The 23,000-nt window shown below is 38.3% G+C and overlaps 1 protein-coding gene across 1 annotated transcript; it reads left to right on the top strand.

Annotated features, from left to right (window-relative positions):
* The first annotated feature begins 4,168 nt into the window (after positions 1 to 4,168).
* LOC137758665 (olfactory receptor 1f45-like) lies at positions 4,169 to 4,975 on the top strand. The gene has a single exon (XM_068534665.1). The coding sequence runs from the start codon at positions 4,169 to 4,171 to the stop codon at positions 4,973 to 4,975; it is 807 nt and encodes a 268-aa protein (XP_068390766.1).
* The last annotated feature ends 18,025 nt before the right edge of the window (positions 4,976 to 23,000 follow it).

Here is a 23,000-nt window from a genome sequence, read left to right as displayed (position 1 = left end):
CATTTCTTTTTACATTTTGATTTCTGGTTTCTAATTTTTGGCTTTGTGGTGAAGGCCATAAGAGAATATATCCGATGAAATCAATATCTGGGGACTCTATTATAAAGTTTTTGTTGTAGTCAAGAAAATGTCCAACATTTGTAATTATTCCTTGGGCTTAAAATAAGAATATATATTCTCTATTTTCAAGGTGGAAATATATGTATTTTATATGTATATATATTTTTTAACTGATGTATAGTTGATTTACAATGTGTTAATTTCTGCTGTACAACAAAGTGATTCAGTTATATATGCATTCTTTTTTTATATTCTTTTCCATTATGGTTTATCACAGGATATTGAATATAGTTCCCTGTGTACATATATATATTTTTAAATCAAATTTCTTTGTTGTTTAAACAAAATCTCTGCCATGTTTTTTAATTAACTACTTGATCTATCAAATTCTGGGAATTGTATATTAAAGTCCATCATTAAGACATTAATCAACTTCTTTAAAAAATTTTTATAAACCTTTGCCTAACCTATTGCTATTATACATTGCTTACATTGCTATTGCAAACAGTTTCTACATTGTTTTGTTTGATTTCATAATTGTGATTAAGTTTTATGAATTTGTCCCTTGTTATCATAAAATATTCCTCTTTTGTGATTTATGCTTGCAGTTGACTTAATTATTGCTTTGTCTTTAATTAATAATGCTACCCATGTTCTCTAATTTTTGCACTTGCCTAACACATCTTTGCCCAATTTCATATTTGTGTTCTTTCTTTTTTTAAAAATTGGTTTTAAAACTCACCTTGTAAAAATTTTGCTATGTATATGCACACAAATAGAAACTTAAAAATACACACCCAAGTTCCAATAGCCCACAGATATTATTTAGATGACCACATATATAACCCACACCCAGTATTCCCTACCCCCGTCCACAGGCCAGAATTTCTAAGTGGTACCTCTGGTTTCCTATGTCAGGGACACAGCAACTATTACAGAGATTAATTGAGACAGAATTGAGGGTCTGTTCTTAGACATTACTTTCTTACTATAAATTGACAAACCTTTTATTTGAAAGAAGAAAGAGTGCAGAGTCCTAAAGACTTAAGGATTATACAAAAGGGAGTCTGTGTAGAGCAAAGTGTTCAGAATGGAGCTACCATGAATATCTGTGGGCCAATTTCACTGGCTTCACAATTTTTCTTCAGGTCAATTCTGAGCACAGAGCAAGGGACCAAGTATATTTTGTCTGTGACATGGGCATGAGATGTACTTGATGCAATGGGAAGCAAGTCTGAGCACTAAACTGATTTCCCCTCAGGCTGAGATATCTGTGTCCAGAGAGGGTAAAAACAAAGAACAGTTAGTATGTGTGCCTTTAATGAGGAGCTGTGGGGAATCCACCTTAGAAGCACCTGTCTGAATCTAAGTGTTCTCCTCCAGTGAGGAAAGCTTTCTTACTCCCCCACTAGCTGTGACTTTCTCATGATTCAGGGTCAAGCAAGGAGCCAGTGGAGACAGGGGTCCCATGATAGCATCTCACAGCAGCAGAGCAGCCAGGTAAGAAAATCTGGGAAAACAGGTGAGGACACAGTTATCTCCAACAAAGACAGATTCACACGGACAAAAACACATACATTTACATTTGGAGAAACACACACTAAATTCTTCAGCATCTCACCAAGTTCAAACGGGAAACACCACCTGGTTTAACATGTACAAGCCTTTCCTCTTTCAGGATGTACTGCCCACTGCAGAATAGAGCAAGCATGTTTCCAAGGTGGAAATGGAAAATTAAGCAGTGGGAAAGGAAAGAGATAACTAAGGGCAGCAGTGCTAAGATCAGTGACGGCAGGCTCTTAGAAATTCTGGCCAAAAGCTCAGAGCCAAGAGCCACCCTCCTTCCTCACAAAAGAGACTCTTCTGTCAGACATTCAAGACCCTCCTATTCTGCCCTTAATCTCCACCGTTTTATTAGTTGCTTCCCTGTGTACCTTCACTGTGGTCTATGACCACATTACAGAAGCGTGTCAGAGGGAGGTTGCTTGGATGCCACATGGAACCCCACAGAGGGCGTCAGCTTGAGCTGGGGTCCAGGCACTAAGCATCCTCAGTTCTAAGGTCCAGGAACAAAAACACTCAATGCTGCAAATACATCAGATGTCTCAGAGACAGTCACAAACTAAAGATACTCACAAGGGACTAATGTGTGAAACCAGGCCCTCTTACCATATTGACTTGGGGGTTGGGGGCACTGTTGATTGTACTCCTGGTAGGACTATCCCAGCAAACATTGACAAGAAGTGGCTAACCTTAATGCTGGCAGATCTCTCGACATAGAGTCTGGGTTATTTAGAGCCTGTAGACCTGTTTTTGCCTTTGCCAGTTCCCAGACAATAGGAAAAACCCTATCGCCATCCTGCTATACGTCTTTCACCTTCTACTGCCATTTCCATTATGGGAAATAGCTTACAATTAAGACCCTAATATCAACATTTACTGTTTGGAGCACAATGAAAAAGTCTGCACAAATATTGTTTTGGTTTTTCCTTGATGCAACCCCTGTACCCCCCACTTCTACATTCTACATCCTTTCCCTGAAGTACCTTCTTTCAATAGCTCTGGGTACTGCCAACTACTGCCTTTCTACCTTTTAATTCTGTGATATAATTTATGAGAAAAATGGCTTCAGATCTCAGAATTTTACCTTGGTTTTACTAATTTAACTCTCAAAATGCTAGGATACTTTGTAGTCACCATATTATATACATCCTGCAACCACTCTCCTAAAAGTATTGCCTGTGACATCCTTTATCCCAGTCAGTCAAGACATTTAACCTGTAAATCTCCTCTGCTGAAATGCCATCTCCTCTCCTCTTTACTATTCGAATACTGTGACTTCTTACAGATTCAAAATGCTCTATCTGACTCTTCCTGCCTGCATTAATTCCTTAAGGCTGGGATGATCACTTGGATATGCCCCATAACTTTACTTTCTCTATGAATCTTTTTTTCCCCTTCAAAAATAATACCAGATACCAGTGATCCTGTTTTGGCCAGCACAGGGAGAAAAGAAATTTCTTCACAGAATCCAGTACATAGCAAGCTCACTAGCATGCTTAGCTCATCCAAGCCAACATTTGTGAGCTACTGCAATGACATTTTGATGCTATCCAGTTACAAGGTTGAGGGAAAACTGCCAGCAGATCCTTCAATGCCTAGAAGTAGTATAATCCTGAGAAAATAAGAGAGATCCAGAATGAATTTGAGTGAGTTGTATAAAGTTATTTGGGTAAAAGAACTTATGACTTTAAACAAATAGCTAAATCTCATTGCTTCATTTTTCCCTTCTGCTTAATGAAGCTTGTTATTTTTAAAATTTACATATATTAAATCTGTAAGAAATGTATGTAAAGCAGGAGGACACTGCCTGGCACTTGGTTATAGTGTCAATAAATGGTTGATAATTGAAACTTGGAAGTAAAACTAGGGAGGAATTTAAAGAAAAGGGCATTTCAGCTGTTTCAAGACTATAAATGTTATGCGTTCTTTCAATCTAATCTGTCATCACCTAATTTCTCTGAATACCAGATTCTTCATCTCTGATTCTTTTTCTCAGGATCCTCATTTATGAATGATGGATTACAGACGTTCCCTGGTGGCCTAATGGTTAGAATTCTGGGCTTTTACTGCTGTGGCCCAGGTTCAATACCTGGTCGGGGAACTGAGATCCCACAAGCCATGTGAGGCGGCCAAAAATATATATATATGAATGATATGGATTAAAAGAAATTGTGTATGTGAAAATAACTTGTATATACCAGATATTCATTAACTGTTAGTGACGTATGAATTAAGCTGCATGAAATCAAAGATAATTAAACACAAATTAGAATTATAGAAATTAACCAGCTATTTATTTCATTAAAACTCGCTTCATAGAATTATCTAATGTGAATTAATTCTCAATGACAAAACAGTATCATAAAAAATTTGCTCAAATGATGACATTATCAATCTCATCTACTTTTATATTTGAAGTGTTATTAATTAAGAAATAAATTTTGGATCTGGTATCATTAAAAAATTGTAATCTCTAAACAATATATGGAGCCTAATTAAATAAATATTTCCTTTTACTTTTGACCACATTTTCTCCCCTGCGGACATGGGCAGAGACAACCAGACTGGAGTCACAGAATTCATTCTCCTGGGACTCTCTGGGCGGTCAGAGCAGGAGAAGGTTCTCTTTGGGCTGTTCTTGTGGATGTACCTGGTCACCCTCATTGGGAACTTTCTCATTGTCTTAGCTACCAACTGTGACAGTCATCGCCAAACACCCATGTACTTCTTCTTGGCCACCCTCTCCTGTGTCGACATCTGCTTTTCATCAGTCACAATCCCCAAGATGCTGGTGAATCACATACTGGGAAGCCAGTCTATCTCTTACATGGAATGTATGACCCAGATCTACTTCTTCATCATTTTCATCAACATGGATGGGTTCCTCCTGAGTGTGATGGCCTATGATGATTATACTGCCATCTGTTGCCCACTCCACTACACCATGATCGTGAGGCCCAAACTCTGTGTCCTTCTGGTGGCTGCATCTCGGGTCAGTACAAATCTGCATGCTCTCCTACACACTCTTCTCATGGTCCAACTCACATTTTGTTCCAACAATGCTGTGTATCACTTTTTCTGTGGCCCTTATCCTATTCTAAAACTCTCTTGTTCGAATACCTTTATCCATGACCTGATGGTATTCACTGTGGGTGGATTGGTGTTTATGACACCATTTACATGTATCATCTTTTCATATGATTACATCTTCTCTAATGTACTGAAGTTGCCATCTGCCCATGGAATAAGGAAAGCCCTGTCCACGTGTAGATCCCACCTCACTGTGGCCTCCCTCTTCTATGGGGCAATCCTGGGGGTCTATATGCACCCTTCATCCTCCTACTCAGTATAAGATGTGGTGACCACTGTCATCTTCACAGTGGTGACTCCCCTCGTCAATCCCTTCATCTACAGCCTGAGGAATCATGACACTAAGGGAGCTTTAAGGAAACTAATTTCATATTCTATAATTTAAAAATTTTAGAACTGAGAGGACTCTTGGATAGCATACATTTCTTCATTTTACAAACCAAGAAACTGAGTCCCTATAGGTGTAAATTTACCCATGACTATTCCTCTAATTAATGATATGTGATCATGGTCGTGCTTTTAAATACGAGGCTGATAGGTGCTCATAAGTCATAAAACCATTAGTTATCTATAAAAAGGTGTGATTCTAAAGCACTCATTTTACAGACAACAAAAATTCAGGAAAAGACAGGATTGGGTCCAGCAACCCTATAAGACAGTGGCTACCATATGGTCTGAGAATTTCAGAAAACTTTAGAGCTGGCTCTCCTCAGTGTCACCTGTCCTCTGTGGCCTCACATTAGGAGATGTTAAATTATCCCCAATTAACTGAGTCACAGAAAAGTTACTTTTTCCAGGGCTGTACAACTAGCAATTATTGGTTACAAATGGTCCTGTTACTTTCAGGGTCTTTGGTCATTACTGAATTAGTTAATTTTTCCTCTGTCCTAGGCTCAATTCCTACCCTCACCTCTCACAGCTCAGAACCTACCCTTGCACTATTCTTCTTCCCCCACCACCAGTCTAACTTTTTGGTGCTTTATTGCCTGGCATGGGTGTCAGGGATGGGTATCAGGGGATGAGCCTCAGACAATAGCTAGACTTCCTCATATAAATCTCGGTATCCCTTCAAGTTTAGATGGGCTAAGAGAAGCAGAGGTTCCCTTAATGCTAAAGTGTCCAGAGTTACTATAGCACCTTAGGAACATGAAAACATGAATTAATTACAGGATTTGGATTAGAACCCAGAACTTCTGACTCTAAGTCCAGAGTTTGTTCCAATCCTTGGGGCAAGTTTCCAGGAGGCCTTGCCTCTTTTCCTACTCTACATCTGAGGGTTCCCACCTTGTCTTCCCTGGTGTCCAGAGAGCACTCACCTAAATCTCCAGTGGTCATTCTTCAATAGCCTTCAATTCCTCATTGGCTTCTCTCCTTTCTCAATCTTCTCTACTCTTGTGCAAAATCAGTACTCATTGTCCTCACTATCACCTCCTTTCCCACTTGGTCCCAACACTGACCAGCTCTTACCATGAGCACAGCAACAGGCTTATAGTGGTTCTGACTGCATCCTGCCTCCCCCTACACATATCTGTCCTGCACACAGGATCAGTTTAATCCTCCTAAAACATTGATGGCATCCTGTCAGCCAATCCCTATAGAAATATTGAAGAGGCCAGGATAAATCCAAGTATTACCTTCAAATACAATGCCCAAGATGTCTTGGCCCTGAGCCATACTTACAACTTTATTTGTCATCAACTCACATAACTATATGTTCCATGACTTTCTCCTAATTCTCTTCCTCTTTCTTTCATTCATCTGCTGAAAGACTCCCTTGATTTTTTAAGACTCTAATAATTGTGCATTCCCCTTAACTCCTTTACTAATTACATCTCACAGACATGTACTGAGCACACAACATAGTTCTTCTTGGATGTAGTACATGAACTCCCAAATGTATGTTGGTGCCAGTGGGAACCTGACTACATGTGATAAAATCAATGTAGTGTTCTGAACTGTTAAGTTTTATTTTAGAAGTAGTTTAGTGCAAATGTTCGAGATATAATAACATGGACTGATGTTGGTGTTTAAGGTTACATGACTCATTTTGGTCTCATCATATTCTTCCTTGCATTACCCATATCTGCATACATGTCTCCTCTGGTTATTACATTACATATTCACTTTGATAAAATACCATAGATTATGCATGGGCACATCCCATACAATGCTCAGTAGAGTTTTTGGTCATCCCAAGTAATCATGTATTGAAAAATCACTGATGATGTGGTAGGCAAGTCTAATGGGAAACTGGGAAGTAAACATTCCTAGACACAAAAAAATCAGAAGGGTAAAAATTTAAATCTAGGGACCTAAAGTACTGAGAAGGTTACTCCAGAACACAGAAAGATTTCACTGCATTCTGGGACCCAATGAAGCAGCAGGGTTGAATGAAAAGAGCCATGTTTGGGATATAGTTTTATTGCTCATCCCTCTCCCCCTCAACTCTCAGTCAAAAGTTGGCTGTGAGAAGGAGCATGAGGATAGAGAGAAATCAGTGAACTTACAATAGGGTACAAAGTCAAAGGGAAAATCACTCTCTATCTACATGGTCCCCATTCGTTCACCTCAGGGGAGAAATCGTCATTCACCAGACAGAAGATCCTGTCTCAAGGGGAAAAGAAATCTCAGCAGTGTGGTGTGAGCAGAAAGAAGAAAGGTCTCTGTCTTGCTCAGACTTGCTGTGGTGTGAGAGGTTATATGCTGTTTAATTCTACCAGAGCCTCAAGTCTTTAATCCTCCTACTTCTGGGGACCACCTTCAACTCCATCTTCACTGGCTTCCTGCATTACTTCAACCACTTAAGGGGAATGAAGGGGAAATAAGAAAAGGGGTTTACTCTAGGGTCCAGGTAGAATCAGCCTCTGTTGTGGTTTCCTGCATGTGAGAGTCACACATGACATGAAGTGGTCGTAAATTAAAGCTCAGCATCATGCAGGGCTTCTAGTGCCCTCTCCCCATAGAAGCAAAGCAGTGCCAGGCTGGCAGAGTCCCCCCTGGGAGCAGCCAGGAAATCAGGATTGTGTCTGGGAATTCACCCTCCAGGGCCTGAATTAGCAGAGGCTGGGCCTGTGCCAGGAGCCTCTTCTCTGCAGCTGGGACTCCCTAAAGGCACCACCCCCACTTCACCACAGGCAACTTCCATCTAGCACTAATTAGCCAACAGGGAACAGCTCTTTGTGAGCCACTTAAAACCATTTGGAGGGAAAAGTTTGGCTTCACCTCAGTGAATGTTGAAATAAAGGCTCATCCTTCTTCCTGGCACATTTCCCCAGATACTGTTCTCCCTGGAGGGAACAAGGATTGCTCCATGTCATGGCCATTGGAGGTATTTTCAAGTTTCATGGAATCATTTTCCTCTAACTTGTCCTTCAAGTGTCTGTTCCAAGGCCACTGTTTCCATCAGAGTCCAGCACCATCTCTTATGAGCTGAAGAAGCCCTTCCTGCTATTCCCTGGATATTGTAGCCTAGTAGAGATTCTTACTGTTCTGCCTGTAATATCTTGTCTCCTTGTGCTTGAGGGCAGAAAGCTAGGCTTTATATGAATTTTATCTATCACATTGTCAATTGGCCTTCAAGCAGATGACTTTATTCTCGGCATTGACCTTTGGTCACTTGAATATTGAGAGCTGGCTATGTCTAACTTATGAACTCTGATTCCAAATGAATCTGGTTTTCTAGATTAACTTTTCATTTGTGAGCCACACAGAGGTACACAGTGTATTGCCAAGCCCACCGTCAAAACAGGCCACCTTTTATTCATTCTAAACTTCAGGTATATCCTGTTGCTCATCAAAAACTACTGGTTCGGGTTCATCATGATTTCTAAATGTGAGATACAACTGATATTTAGGCACAAACTTGCCCCTGTATTGTGGATGGATATATTTGCCAAGAAGGACGTGAGGTTATTTTTGTTGCATGAAAGTAGCTGCAGATGTCCCTTAAGAATTCAGACTTGATGATGCAGATCAAATCCCACAATACAAAGCCATGATTACAACACAAACTCCCTATAGAACCTTAAAAGACCAAAGAACTGCCTAGTGATCCAGTTGTTTCAAGAAATTTCTATCGTAAACAAATTCAGCTTATATCCTTAAAAATTGTCATAATGAAGCCAAAAGTAGTCTCGAGAAATCATATCTAATATAATATTTTGGTAAAGAAATCATTCAAAGCCAAATAGGTAAATAAATTACTCTGACTTTACTACGTGAAGTGTGGAGTAGAGGATCAGGAAGAGGGAACAGGGACATGGTATAATACTGATGACATTTATATGGTCAGGCCACTCAAGGTAGGGGCTCTCTTACCCTCTGTACATCCCCTGCTCAACCACTGCCTGCTTCACCTATACCCTACTCACACAACTGACCTTCCTACATGCTTGCCCCAGGCCCAGGCTAGTGACTGTCCTTATCGAAGGGGTAGTATGTGTCCTGGTAACTAATACACCAAACTGACATAATTCCCCCTATAACTGGCAATCTACACCCCCTACCATCCATTAAGCCACTGATGTCTCTGTTGCTGACTCCAGGCTTCTTCTTTGGTCTTAAACTGGGCAAATGTAGGCCTTACAGGCCTGCTGGGTGCAGCCCAACAGTTGGCGGAGCCATCCAGGAGAACAAGGAAACTCCTGTGAGCACTGAGATGTTGGGAAATACAGGATGGGGAATGGAAAGTTGCAGGGGCTGTCCACTAGCTTGTGGGGCCCGAAAGTTGCGGGTTTTATCCCGGGGTGGCTGTCCATTCACACGTGGGGTCCAAAAGTTGAGGGGGTAATCCTGAAAGTTGCAGGGGTAGTACTGCAGTGGATATCTACTAATACGTGGGACACTGTAGTGGCTGTCCATGATGAATGGGGGCTGCCAAGAGATCTGGAGAACAATGGCCCCTCATGACTCTGCTATTGTATCAAAGTGAGCCTTCTGTAATTGGTTAAGCTAGCTCTCTAGAAGGAATTGGTATTTCTCTTCCTGTACCTTTGAGATGTATATCATCTACCTGGGTTCTCAGGAACTTTAATCTAATCATATGTGATCTCTAAGAGTAAATGAAGAAAAAGGAGCAAGGTTTTTAAAAATCTTTATGGGAATAATTATGTTTTGGGAATGTCTATCTAAAATAGTCTCTCAAGATTTTGGTAACTTGAAACTAAACTAAGTTAAATGAAGAGAATTCATTGACTATCTAGGTCATTTCAAAAAAGATAAAATATTGGAACATTAATTACTGGGCAGGTCTAAGTTTATCTACTTTTGCCTGCTTAGGAGACTAAGACTAAAGCATTAAGCTTTCCCATCAGGAAATGCACAATTGTTTCTTGGTTTTTGCCAGAGATTAAGGTTTTTAAGGTTAAGATTATAATCAGTCATAATTCTAGTTATTATAACCAAGTTTCTTTATCGCTTACATTGTGATAAGATGTTTAACTGTGACTTTTTAAGTCTTTTGTCTTTTATAGACAGTTATTGTCGTACTCTGATGCTTTTGCAAAAGTGCTTCATCTTCAAGATTCATAGGAACGACCTTTCGACAATAACAGGTCTCTGATAAATTTCAGATTACACTGCTGAACTGGGTAAGAACTTAAATAATCCTAAAGGAAAACCTGATGGCTACGTAAAAAGTTAATGAAAGGATTGGTTACTGAGTGAACTGGTGAATATGGTTATAATATTTATGGGTTTTGTCTGGAATGTTTTGATCTGTGTTTTCCAGATAGAGGGATGCCCTCCCCTCACGTTAGTTGTGACTTACAGCAATTGGGTAAACTACTCCTGAGGGTAGAATTGAAACATTTTTCTTTTCTCTCTGCCCAGTTCCTCCAAAAACTGGGACTCTTGGTTTCTGAGCAGCCTTATCAGGTGAATGGGAAAGACTGTCTCCTGGCATGTGCACGAATCTTGATATTTGGGGGACCTCTAGAAGAGAGAAATCCACTGAGGTGGAGGCTTATGGCAGGCTTTTGTCATGGCTTTCCTGGCCTTGAGAGGCCTTTGGGGAATTCAGTCTGAGATTCCTGAGGACTTCTACCTCAGCCAGTTTGAAGGAGCTGATATGGTCAATTGCAAACAAACTAGTTTTGATTTGGCTGTGTTTGGTGGAGATGAGGCTAATTTCAGAGAGAAAAAAGACTATGTTTTAGTGGATGTTAAATTCTAGTTCTGTTAGTTAAGGTCTGTATTTACGACAGTTATTGTGTTAACCATGCTTTTGCCCTGATGTTCTGGATGGAAAGAAAATTATCTAGCAAAATTTTCACAGATTATAACTACTCATGAAATGTGACACTGCTTGCTTTAAGTCTGCTGCTAATAGCACATGTGCAATGCTTGTGTGACAATTGAGTGTAAGTGATAAAATGTATAGCCCATAAAGTGTTTCCCCATTAACATATCTCTGAGCCTGTTCATGAGATCAGATTAGTTTTCCCCCAACATGAATGACTAGGTGAATATAAAGGAGACCTAACAGCGAGGGACATGATCTGAACCTGGGGTAGGAGCCAGCACCCCAGCATTGAGGGATGGATATTTTGAGCATCATTGCTTTCTATCAAAAGATTTGCAATCAAAAGGGGAAATGATGGAAAATATGCACATATTCAGGTATGGGGAAGTCAACAGGCTTATGCGTGTTTTAACTTAAATTTTACTGACCAGAGAAGCCTGTTTTGCAGACTTTCAGACATGTGTTGTGCATCTGCTTTGGCCATTGAGGAAGGAAATGCATTTGAAAGTCAAACTGGAGTAACTGTGGTTCAGACATCCAAGGTAAAACTAGGTGGCCACTGTGTACGTCATTTTAGACACGTTCTTGTATCACTGAAAACTTGAGTTTTCTGAATTGTATTGCAGACCAAGACAAAAACCACGGGTGGGTGTGGTATTATCTCAGAATGTGGGTACTGCTGGTATTTTGCTTTATTGTCACGATCTCCCCTGTGTTGTGCCTGTTAGAGGTCTTACATTTTGTCCTTAGTCTGAGGGAGGAAATCTACGTGAGTACTGAGCAGCAACACGGGCCTCACTGCAAAATGAGTCTAATTCCTGCGTCTACAGTGAGATGCCATTGTCGTCCTCCTCTGGACTTCCACGAAAAATCAAACCGGCTAATGTGACTATGTGGGGATGACTGAAAATGGGGGAGAAAGGCTCTCACCACCTTCCTGTCTCACATGCCACCACATCAGAAGGACCCCCGTCGGTAAACTTACTGTACAACTGACTGCCCATAAGCCCCCTGGGCTATGCTGTGTGAAGTGGAATAGGCTGGCCTCAGAACACACAAGTCCAACTAGTGGGATTAACTGTTTTTTTGTTTAGAAAGACTTAATGGATCCACTCCTAATGGCACCCAACATAATATTGGGTGGCAGACCTGTAGCTGTGCTGACTCCTGGCTAGGCCAACAGAATGTTTCTTTTAAAGCTGGGGCCTTCCCCTCCCCATGGGAGTGGCTCTGGGTTTGTGAAAACCAGGGGTGGCCTTACCTTCCTTATAACTGCACAGGGCACTGCTGCTATTGACTCCCTCTCCATTGACCTGGTAAGTGCTTGTCTCCAAAATTTGCACACATCCTGGCAAATGATTGTCCTGAGCATACTAGGTCTCTTACTCTTGATGCTCTCTGGCTGCTGCTGTCTGTATTGTATCTGTGGTATCTGGTGGCAGCGCCCCCTACATACCTGACCACAGGGATAATGTGGAAAAGAGGCAGACCAAGATTTTAAGTGTCATGCAGGGTATGTAGGGGTGGAGTGTATTGTCAGGCCACTCAAGATGGGGGCTCTCTTACTCTCTGTACATCCCCTGCTCGACCAGTGCCTTCTTCACCTATACCCTACTCACATGACTGACCTTCCTACATGCTTACCCCAGACCCCAGCTAGTGATTGCCCTTATCAAAGGGGTGGTGTGGGGCATGACCCTCTGCTAGTTTCCCTGGTAACTAATGAGCCAACCTGACCTAATTTCCCCTATAACTGGCAATCTCCTTTCCCCTCTCACCCGGGAATGAAGACTGCCACCATGTCCTGTCCACTGTGTGCCGCACATGGTAGGGTGTCACTCCGGAACCTGGTTTCAGACATGTAGGATCCCCCCATTCATTAAACCACTGATGTCTCTGTTGCTGACTCCAGGCTCTTTCTTCAGTCTTAAGGCTGGGCAAATGTAGGCCTTGTAGGCCTGCTGGGTGCAGCCAAACAACATTATGTTAAATATTTTATTCGATTTTCTGCTTAAAATTATAGACCTGAACAACTCTGCATCTAAAATCAAAGTAAGATTTCCATAACCTACTGAACTTTGTCCAAATTCTTCATCCCAGATTTCAGAAGTCCTTCACAATTTAAACTGCCTGGGATAAGAAAATTTCCAGAAATGATAGCTTCCAGCAGATACTAGAGAGGATGGGGCATGGAAAGTGAGTAGACTTTTCCCAAGTGATTCCAGAGGCCATAACAGGAAGTGACCACAGCTATAAAAATCATGTTGACGTGGGGCAGCCTGGAGAGTAGGACCACTACTCTGCTCCTCTGGGAAAGTCATTTAGCTCTGCTGTGCATCCCCTGCCTCATGTAGAATGGGGACATGCATACTGACTGCACAGGAAGGCTTTGAGTGATGCCTGGGCATCTGTGTTCAGAGCTAAGCACAAGGAGTACTCAGTGAGTATTAGCACCTCTCCTTCTCTAACTGATTTCTGCTCTCCAGGAACAGGAGTCCAAGGACACCAGGTCTGCCAGTTTTTCTAGAAGAGGTAGAATTCCAGATTTTATATAAAATCATTGATTTCTAAAAATGTCAGCAAATGTGAAATGTTTCATAAAACATTAAAGCTTCAAACCAGGTCTTCTCACAGGCTGCATCTGGCTCACAGGAGCCAGTTTGCATCCCTCTGGTCTATAGTGGTCACAGGTCCTGGGTCACATCAGCCAGGCACACAATTCCTTCTCCTTATTCACACATTTGAGGAAATTCCCACTGACATGGAACCTTGGACTTACCTACATTGACAATGATGACACTGCCTCCTTTCCACTCCGCTCACTTAGAAAAGCCTGCATTTTATGCTTTAAGTCACAATTTTGTTTCTTAATTGCATTCATTAACTACAACAAAATATTTCCCACTCAACACAGGGTCTGGATTTTGTACTGGTGACTTTGGTGTGCAATACCTTTGTGAAAGTTCATTCTTTTATTTGACTACTTTGTTGAGCACTGACCATGTGCTAGGTATTATTCCAGGCACTGGGCACCTAGCAGTGAATGGGATGGACATGCCCTGTTCTCAGGAGGACACAGCCTCATAGAGAAACCACACTACAAACAAGTAACCTGACAAACAAGATCACCTCCCACAGAGCTACAAAGACAATAAATCAGCCATTTGAAGGTTCAGGCAGAGAAAATGCCAGGCCAAGAACAGCCAGTGCAAAGGCCCTGAGGCAGGAAGGGTATGAAGTCCCATGTGGCTGGCAGGAAATGCAGTCAGAGGAGTAAATAAGAACCAGGTCAGGAAGGGCTTGGTCAGTTGAAATTAGAAAGCTGGACTTTATGTCCATCGACAGATGGATGGGTAAGGAAGATGAGTATATATACAATGAAATATTACTCAGCCATAAAAAAGAATGAAATAAGGCCATTTGCAGTACTATGGATGGACCTAGAGATTAGCATACTAAATGAAGTAAGTGAGACAGAGAAAAACAAATATCATGATACCACTTATATGTGGAATCTTAAAAAATAATACAAATGAACTTATTTACAAAACAGAAATAGATTCACAGACATGGAAAACAAATTTATGGTTGGCAAAGGGGAAGGGGGAGAGGGATAGATTAAGAGTACGGGATTAAAAGAAACACACCACTAGATATAAATAGATAAACAATAAGATCCTGCTGTATAGCACAGTGAATTATATTCAATATCTTGTAATAACCTATAATGGAAAGGAATCAGAAAATATGTATATATGTATAACTGAATCACTTTGCTGTACAGGTGACTAACACAATTGCAAGCCATATATCAGTTAATGGGTTAATATATAAAATATATAAAGAATTCATACAACTCAATACCAAATAAACAATCCAATTTTTTAAACAAGCAAAGGAACAAAATAGATACTTTTCCAAGGAAGAAATCCAAATGGCAAACAGGAACATGAAAAGATGGCCAATATCACTAATCATCAGGGAAATGCAAATAAAAATCACAGTGAGATATCACCTCACACCTGTTGGAATGGCTATTGTCAAGAAGATAAGTGATATCAAGTGTTGAAGAGGATGCAGAGATAAGGGAACCCTTGTTCACTGTTTGGGAAGAATGCAAATTGGCTCAGCCACTATGGAAAACAGTAGGAAGCTTCCTCAAAAAATTAAAAATAGAGCTACATATGATCTAGCAATTCTTCATCTGGGTACATATTCAAAGTAAATGAAAACAGAATGTCAAAGAGATACGCACTGCCATGTTCACTGCAACATTATTCACAATAATGAAGATATGGAAACAGCCTAAGTGTTCATCAGTGGATGAATGGACAAAGAAATTATGATATATAATGGAATATTATTCAGCTATGAGAAAGAGTAAAATCCTGCCATTTGAGACAACATGGATGGACCATGAAAGCATTATTCTAAGTGAGATATGTCAGATGGAAAAAGACAAATACTGTATTATATCACTTATATGTGGAATCTAAAAAAGCCAAACTCATAAAAACAGAGAATAGAGTGGAGGTTACCAGGGACTGGGGAGGGCGTATTCAGTATATGTTGATTAAGGGTACAAACTTGCAACTAGTAGATAAATAAGTCCTGTAGATCTAATGCACAGCATAGTAATTATAGACAACAATACTATGTTATAAACGTCAAAGTTGCTAAGAGACTAGATCATAATTATTCCCACCTCAAAAAAAATGATAATTATGTGACATAATAGAGGTGTTAACTAACACTATGGTGGTAATCATATTACAATATATAAACGTATCAAATCAACATGTACACATTAAACTTACAAAATTCTACAGGTCAATTATAACTCAAAAATAAATTGAAAAAAATTTTAAATAAAGGTAAACTTATTTTACTCCTACAGAAAGGCAGAAATTGTCAGATTAGATTTAAAAATACAATTCATCTGTATTCTTCCTATAACAAATTCACTTTAGATACAAAGACATGAAGAGGCTGAAAGTAAAAGAATGGAAAAAGATAGTTCATGCAAATAGTAATCATAAGAGAGCTGGAATGGCTATATTACTGTCAGAAAAATAGGCTTTAAGTCAAAAAAGATACAAGGGACAAAGAGGACATTAAATATTGATAAAAGGTTCAATCTAACCAGAAAATGTAAGACTTATAAAGGTATACACATCTAACAACAGAACTGCAAAGTATATGAAGCAAAAACTGACAGAACTGAAAGGAGAAATAGATAATTCTACAATAGTACAGGCATAACTGAATTTATTGTGTTTTGTTTATTGTGCTTCATGGATATTGCATTTTTTACAAATTGAAGTTTGCGGCAAGCCTGCATTGAGAATGTCTATCAGTGTCATTTTTCCAACACCATTTGCTCACTTCATGTCTGTGTCACATTTTGGCAATTCTTGCAATATTTCAAGCTATTTCATTATGATTATATTTGTTTTGGTAACTGGTGATCTTTGATGTTACTGTTGAAAAAAGATAATGACTCACTAAAGACTCAGAGGATGGTTAGAATTTTTTAGCAATAAAGTATTTTTAATTAATGTATGTACATTGTTTTTTAGACATAATGCTATCACACACTTAATAGACTACAGTATAGTATAAACATAACTTTTTTATATGCACTGGGAAACAAAAAATTTATGATATTTGCCTTATTGCAGTGGTCTGAATCCAAACCCACAATATCTCTGAATTGCCTTTAGTTGGAGATTTCAATACCTCCTATTAAATAATGGATAGAACAACCAAAAAGAAGATTAATAAGGAAATAGAAGTCTCAAATAAAACTATAAACCATCAGATTTAACAGACATATATAGAACACTTCACCAAATAGCAGCAGAATAGACATTATTCTCAAGTGCATATTGAACATTCTTCAGTACTGACCATATGTTAGACCACAAAACAAGCTCTAATAAGTTGGGGAAAAATCATTTTGATCTTTTCTGATCAAAATGGGGAAAAGATAGAAATCAATTACAGAAGGAAAACTGGAAAAGTCACAAATATGTGGAAATTAAACAACACACTCTTAAACAACCAAATGGTCAAAGAAGAAATCACAAGGGATATTAGAAAACATCTTTGAGATGAATAAAAATGAAAACAGAACATACCAGAACTTACCAGATGCAGTGAAGAGGCAGTAATAAGAGGGAAATTGATAGCTGTAAAATCTATATTAAAAAAGAAAGATCTCAAATCAATAATCTAATGATATACCTTAAGGAACTAGAAAAAGTAGAGCAAATTAAATCCAAAGCTAGCAGAAGGGAGAAAATAACAAAGATTATAAGAAAATAAAGAAATTTTAAAATGATAAAGGAAATCAACAAAAGCAACAGTTGGTTCTTTGAAAAGATCAACAAAATTGGCAATGTAAACAAACAAGTGAGCTTGTTGCCCACTATGCTATGGAAAGACCAAGTACTCAGGCAATGGTCTCAAGAGAAGAGACTTTATTGCGGGGCAGCCAAGCAAGGAGACAGGAGGCAATGCTGTGACCTGTCTTCCTGATCAGCTATTGAGTAAGATATTTATAGTGAAAGTAGAGAGCAAGAGGGGAAGGGGGCTCAGAAATGACTGAGGGAGAGCAATTTGTAAGTTTCAAGAATTCTCTGTATAGGCTTGACTGTCCTTCATGCCTCTTCATGGGTCACATGTACAATTTCTGGGGGTTGTATATGTTGCATGTGGTGGATTTTTGGCCTGTGATGTCTGAAGTTCACTATCAGTCATCCTAGTCTCTGAATGAGCCTGCATGATGCTCGGTGGAAAGAGCTATCAGCAAGCTGTTTCCATATCTGCAGTTTCCTTGGTACTCTGCAAAACAAGTTTGGTGTTCTTGATGTACATTTTGTTTCTATTTTTTTCCTACCTTATGGTCCTTCAGTGTGTAAGGTACAGGGCATGGTTTCAACAAATCTTTAGTTAGATTGACAAAGATAAATCATTAAAAGGACACAAATTACTAAAATCAGAAGTGAAAATGGGGACACTATGACCAATTTTACAGATATAAAAGAGATTATCATAGAATAGTATGAAATATTGTATGCCAACAAAGTGGACGTAGATGAAGTGAACAAATTCCTAGAAACACACAAACTACTAAAACTGACTCAAAAAGAAATAGAAAATCTGAATAGATCTATAACAAGCATGGAGATTAATCAGAATTCAGAAACCTCCAAAAAAGAAAAGTCCAGAATCATATAGCTTCACTGGTGAATTGTACCAATTATTTAAAGAAGAATTAACACCAATCCTTCTCAGACTCTTCCAAAATACTTAAGAAAAAAAAAGTGTTCTAATTCATTCTATGTGGCCCTGATACTGAAGACAAAGACTCAATAAGAAAACTACAGACAAATGTTTTTATGAGTATAGATGTAAAAATTCTCAATAAAATACTAGCAAACTTATACCACAACATATAAAAATGATTATACAACATGATCAATTGAGATTTATCCTCTCAATGCTAAGGTGGTTCAACACATAAAAACCAATCAATGTAAAAGAGCACATTAATATAATGAAGGGGAAAAAAGAAACACATGATCATTTCAATTGTTTCAGAAAAAAACTGACAAAATCCAATACATTTTCCTGGCAAAAATACTAAATAAACTAGAATAAAAGAGAAGTTCTTCAACATGAAAAAGCCATATATGAAAAACCTACAGATAACATCATTCTCAATAGTTAAAGACTAAAATGTTTTCTCCTAAGATCAGGAATAAGACAAGGATACCACTTTCACCACTCTATATTAGAAGTTCTACCAAGAGCAATTAGGCAAGAAAAAGAAATAAATGGCATCCAAATTGTAAAAAAAGAGGTAAAATTATCTTTGATGACAAATAACATGATCTTATATGTAGATATCTCGAAAGAATCCACAAAACACTGCTAGAGATAATAAATGAATTCAGCAAAGTTGCAGGATACAAAATTAACACTAAAAATCAGTTTTATTTCTATACTTTAGCAATGAACAGTCTGAAAAGAAAATTAAGAAAACTATATCCAATAGCATCAAAAAGAATAAAATGCTTAGGAGTAAATTTAACCAAGGAGGTGAAAGACTTGTACACTGAAAACTATAAGACATATCTGAAAGATTAAAGAAGAGTTAAATAAATGGAAAGATATCCTGTGTTCATGAATTGAGAGACTTACTTAATATTGTAACAGAGAAGAACAAACCTGATTCCATATTGGATCTATTCCTTCAGCTTTAACCTTTGTGCTGTTGTCTGTGCTTAGTCACGCTGGCTCTGCACCTTTGTAAAAGAATGTTGCCTATAGCCTGAAATATATATAATGGCCCTTTCTCAAGGCTTTGCCTCCCAGGCTTGACCTTTAAAGCCATAACACTTTCTTATTCATATAGAGATAAAAAGTTACAGAACAGAAAATAACATTTGTCTTGTTGGAGGTTTACAGGGACATCATGAGCAGACCACATCCCCTTCTGTGTGGCACCAAGAAGTCTGCAACAACCAGCCACAACCCCTCCCCTTTTAGTATAAAAAAAAGCCTGGATTCTAACTCAGGTGAGATGGTTCTTTGGACACTAGTTCACCATCTTCTCAGTCTGCTGGCTTCCCAAATAAAGTCACTATTCCTTGCCCCAACACCTGTCTCTTGATTCATTGGCCTGTCATGCAACAAGCAGTAAGAGCTTGGACTTGGTAACAAGATTGTTAAGAAGAAAATACTATCAAAGTGATCTACAAAGCATTACTTATCAAAATTCCAATAGCAGGGTTTTTTTCCTTGCATAAATATAAAAGTTAATTCATATGAATTCGCCCTAAAATTCACATGGAATTCTAAGGGACCCTGGAGAGCCAAAACAATCTTGAAAAAGAACAAAGTTGGAGGACTTATACATCCTGATTTTAAAGTCACTACAAACCTACAGTAATAAACACAGTGTGGTACCAGCAAGAGGATAGATATACAGACAAATGGAACAGAATAGAGTGCCCAGAAAAAAACCCTTATACAAGTAGTCAATTGATTTTTATTTTTTAAATTTTTTGCCTTCTGCACCCAATCACCCTCCTGGGCCACTGCCTCCTCAGCAACTTGTACATCTCCCATCAGACTACTTACCCCTATCAGACCCACACTGGCTGCCATGGCATAGCATCCAAAATAAGGCTGGCCCTTTTTGCCCTTCTCTAGAACCTGCCTATAGTCAATTGATTTTTTTTTTTTTTTACAAGGGTTCCAAGATCACTGAATGAGGAAAGAACAGACTTTTTCAACAAATGATGGCTATATATTCATATGTCAAAGAAATAAATTGGACCCTTACCTTCTACCAAATCAACTGAAAAACAATCAAAGACATAACTATGCATTCATCAAAAACCTATAGAATATACAACACAAACAGTGAAGCTTACTGCTATGGGCTGAATTGTGCCCATCCTCCAAATTCATATGTTAAAGTTTTAACCCCCAGTACCTCAGAATGTGAGTGTATTTGGACATAAGGCCTTTAGAGAAGTAATTAAGGTAAAATGAGGACATATAGGTGGGCCCTAATACAATATGCCTGGTGTCCTTATAAGGAAAGATTAGGACACAGGTGTGTACATTCACAGAGGAAAGATCACAAGAAAAGAAAGGGAGAAGATGGCCATTTACAAGCCAAGGAGAGAGACCTGAGAATGGAACTTCTAACTTCCAGAACTTAAGCCACCTAGTCTGTAGTATTTGTTATGGCAGCCCTAGCAAAAAAAAATACACTTACTATATGTAAGTATGTTTTTAAAAAAATAACCAGAAAGACAGAGGATTCCAGGATGGAATGCAGACTCTGGCATGTGAATCTAAGTGTTTTACATATATATGATATAACCTCACTGAAGAGAGATGAGAAAAAAGAGCTGTCATAAGTAAATTTGGAAAAAAGTATTTTAACTGGATATTGTAACACTAAAGACAAAGGATTTGTACATTAACACTGAATTGCAAATAGTAAATTTGTTTCTTACAGGGTGACAGTTTAGCAATTCTGAAACTACTTTACACATATATTTGGCTTGAACAATAAGTAATTATAGATAATGGAAATAAGGTTTCTCACTGTCAAAGAAGTTATAAATAAACAGACATTGAGAGAAGGCTAGAATAAACACTATAGTGCTGGATTAAAATCAGAGATGTCAGCATGAACTCACATTAATTTAAATTTAGATACATGGATAGATAACACTGGTTAGTATACATGCATTTATTTCCTTGTTCAGTCTACTAATAGGGTCTAGAAGCAGTGACATTCCAGTATCAATAAGCATATCCAGTGCTCAGATATTGGTTTCTAAATCCTGTTCTCCTTTGAAAAATGGCTGATTCTAGGGGTAGGGCAAGAAAAATAGAAAAATAGATGATCAGCCTGAAGCACCTTGTAGTGCCACAAAGTATAGAAATGCAAAAAAAAAAAAAAAATGTGTGGATCATGTCAAAAGGATATAAGAGCCAGCTGAAATAGTTCACAATCGCCAAAGCTGGAACAATTTGAGCCACAGATGATTAATGACAGAATTAGATTATAAGCCTAAAATAAATATTCATGATTATATACTGGTATTAATAAATCATTAAATAAAAAATGAATTGGGAAGAAGGAACCAATCTTCCTTATGAAGAATTCCCAATAATATGTTTAGATACTATCCCCCTCAGGGAGGTGAAGTTTAACTCTTCTCCCCTTGAGTGTCAAATGGATTTAGTCAAATGGATTCCACTTGCAAAGAATAAAGTATGCACAGAAAAAAATAGTAACTTTACAGTGGAGAAACCTAGCAGACACTACCTTAACCAAGTGATCAATGTTAACATCATGAGTGATAAGTCAGGTTGATATCCTATACCGTTTATATGCTGTGATGAAAAGGGGATCTTACTTCCATGGTGCTCTTCCTCAAAAATTTATAACCACCATCTGATCATGAGAAAACATAAGACAAACTGAAATTGTGGGACATTCTACAAAATTCTTGACTAAATACTTGAGTTAAGCACAAAATACTTGACTTAAAACTGTCAAAACAAAACAGAATGAAAAGGACATTTGCGGGAAAACTGGTCTTTGGTTTAATTAATAATACTGTATCAATGAGAATTTCTTAGCCATGAAGAGAGACAGATGCATAAATGAAACAGAACAGAGTCCAGAAAAAAAGCTCATGCATATAAGAGCAATTTTTAACAAAGCTGTAAAGGCAATTCAGTGTAGAAAGGATAACCTTTGCCACAAATGGTACAGGAACAATTGAATATCCATAAAGCAAAGAAAATTTTTTTAAAGAATTTCCATCTATACTTCACACCACATATGAAAATTAACTTAAAATGGACCATAGACCTAAATGTAAAACCTAAAATTACAAAACTTCTAGAAGAAACATAGGAGTAAATCTTTGTTGCCTTAATTTAGACCAGGTTTGAGGAGGTATGGGCTACTGACCAAATATAACTATGGCCTGTTTTTGTACGGTCTGTGAGCAAAGAATTGTTCTTACATTATTAAAGGGTTGTAAAAGCAAATAAAAACAAAACAAAAAATGAAAAAACGCAACATGTAACAGACACAACACTGTATATGTGGCCCTTTACAAAAATATATTCCAACCACTGGGTTAGACGTGACACCAAAATCATAATCCAAAATAAAAGTCAAAAACAAGGAGAAGTTTGTTTGCAAATCACCCACCTGACAAAGGACTTGTATCCGGAATGTATGAGAAAATCTCAAATCTCAGTAGTAAGAAAACAAACAGCTCAATAAAACCAGGCAAAAGATTTGAAAATACACTTTCCTGAAGAAGATACTTGGATGGCAAATAAGCACATTAAAACATGCACATTATTAGTTAACAGGGAAATATAAATTAAATCCAGGATGAGCTACTACTAAAATGTCTAAAAACAAGAAACAAAAAACCAACAATACCAAGTGCTGGCTAGGATGTAGAGCAAATGGAGCTCTCACATGTTG

This window comes from Eschrichtius robustus, chromosome 2, assembly GCF_028021215.1.
Source record: "Eschrichtius robustus isolate mEscRob2 chromosome 2, mEscRob2.pri, whole genome shotgun sequence".
Taxonomy (NCBI): domain Eukaryota; kingdom Metazoa; phylum Chordata; class Mammalia; order Artiodactyla; family Eschrichtiidae; genus Eschrichtius; species Eschrichtius robustus.
Note: the sequence above shows the minus strand (reverse complement) of the source record. Positions and strands in the feature narration are given on the sequence as shown.

What these genes read in the sequence shown, in the direction of transcription:
- LOC137758665 (XM_068534665.1), top strand. Translation starts at nt 4,169, where the DNA reads ATGGGCAGAGACAACCAGACTGGAGTCACAGAATTCATTCTCCTGGGA.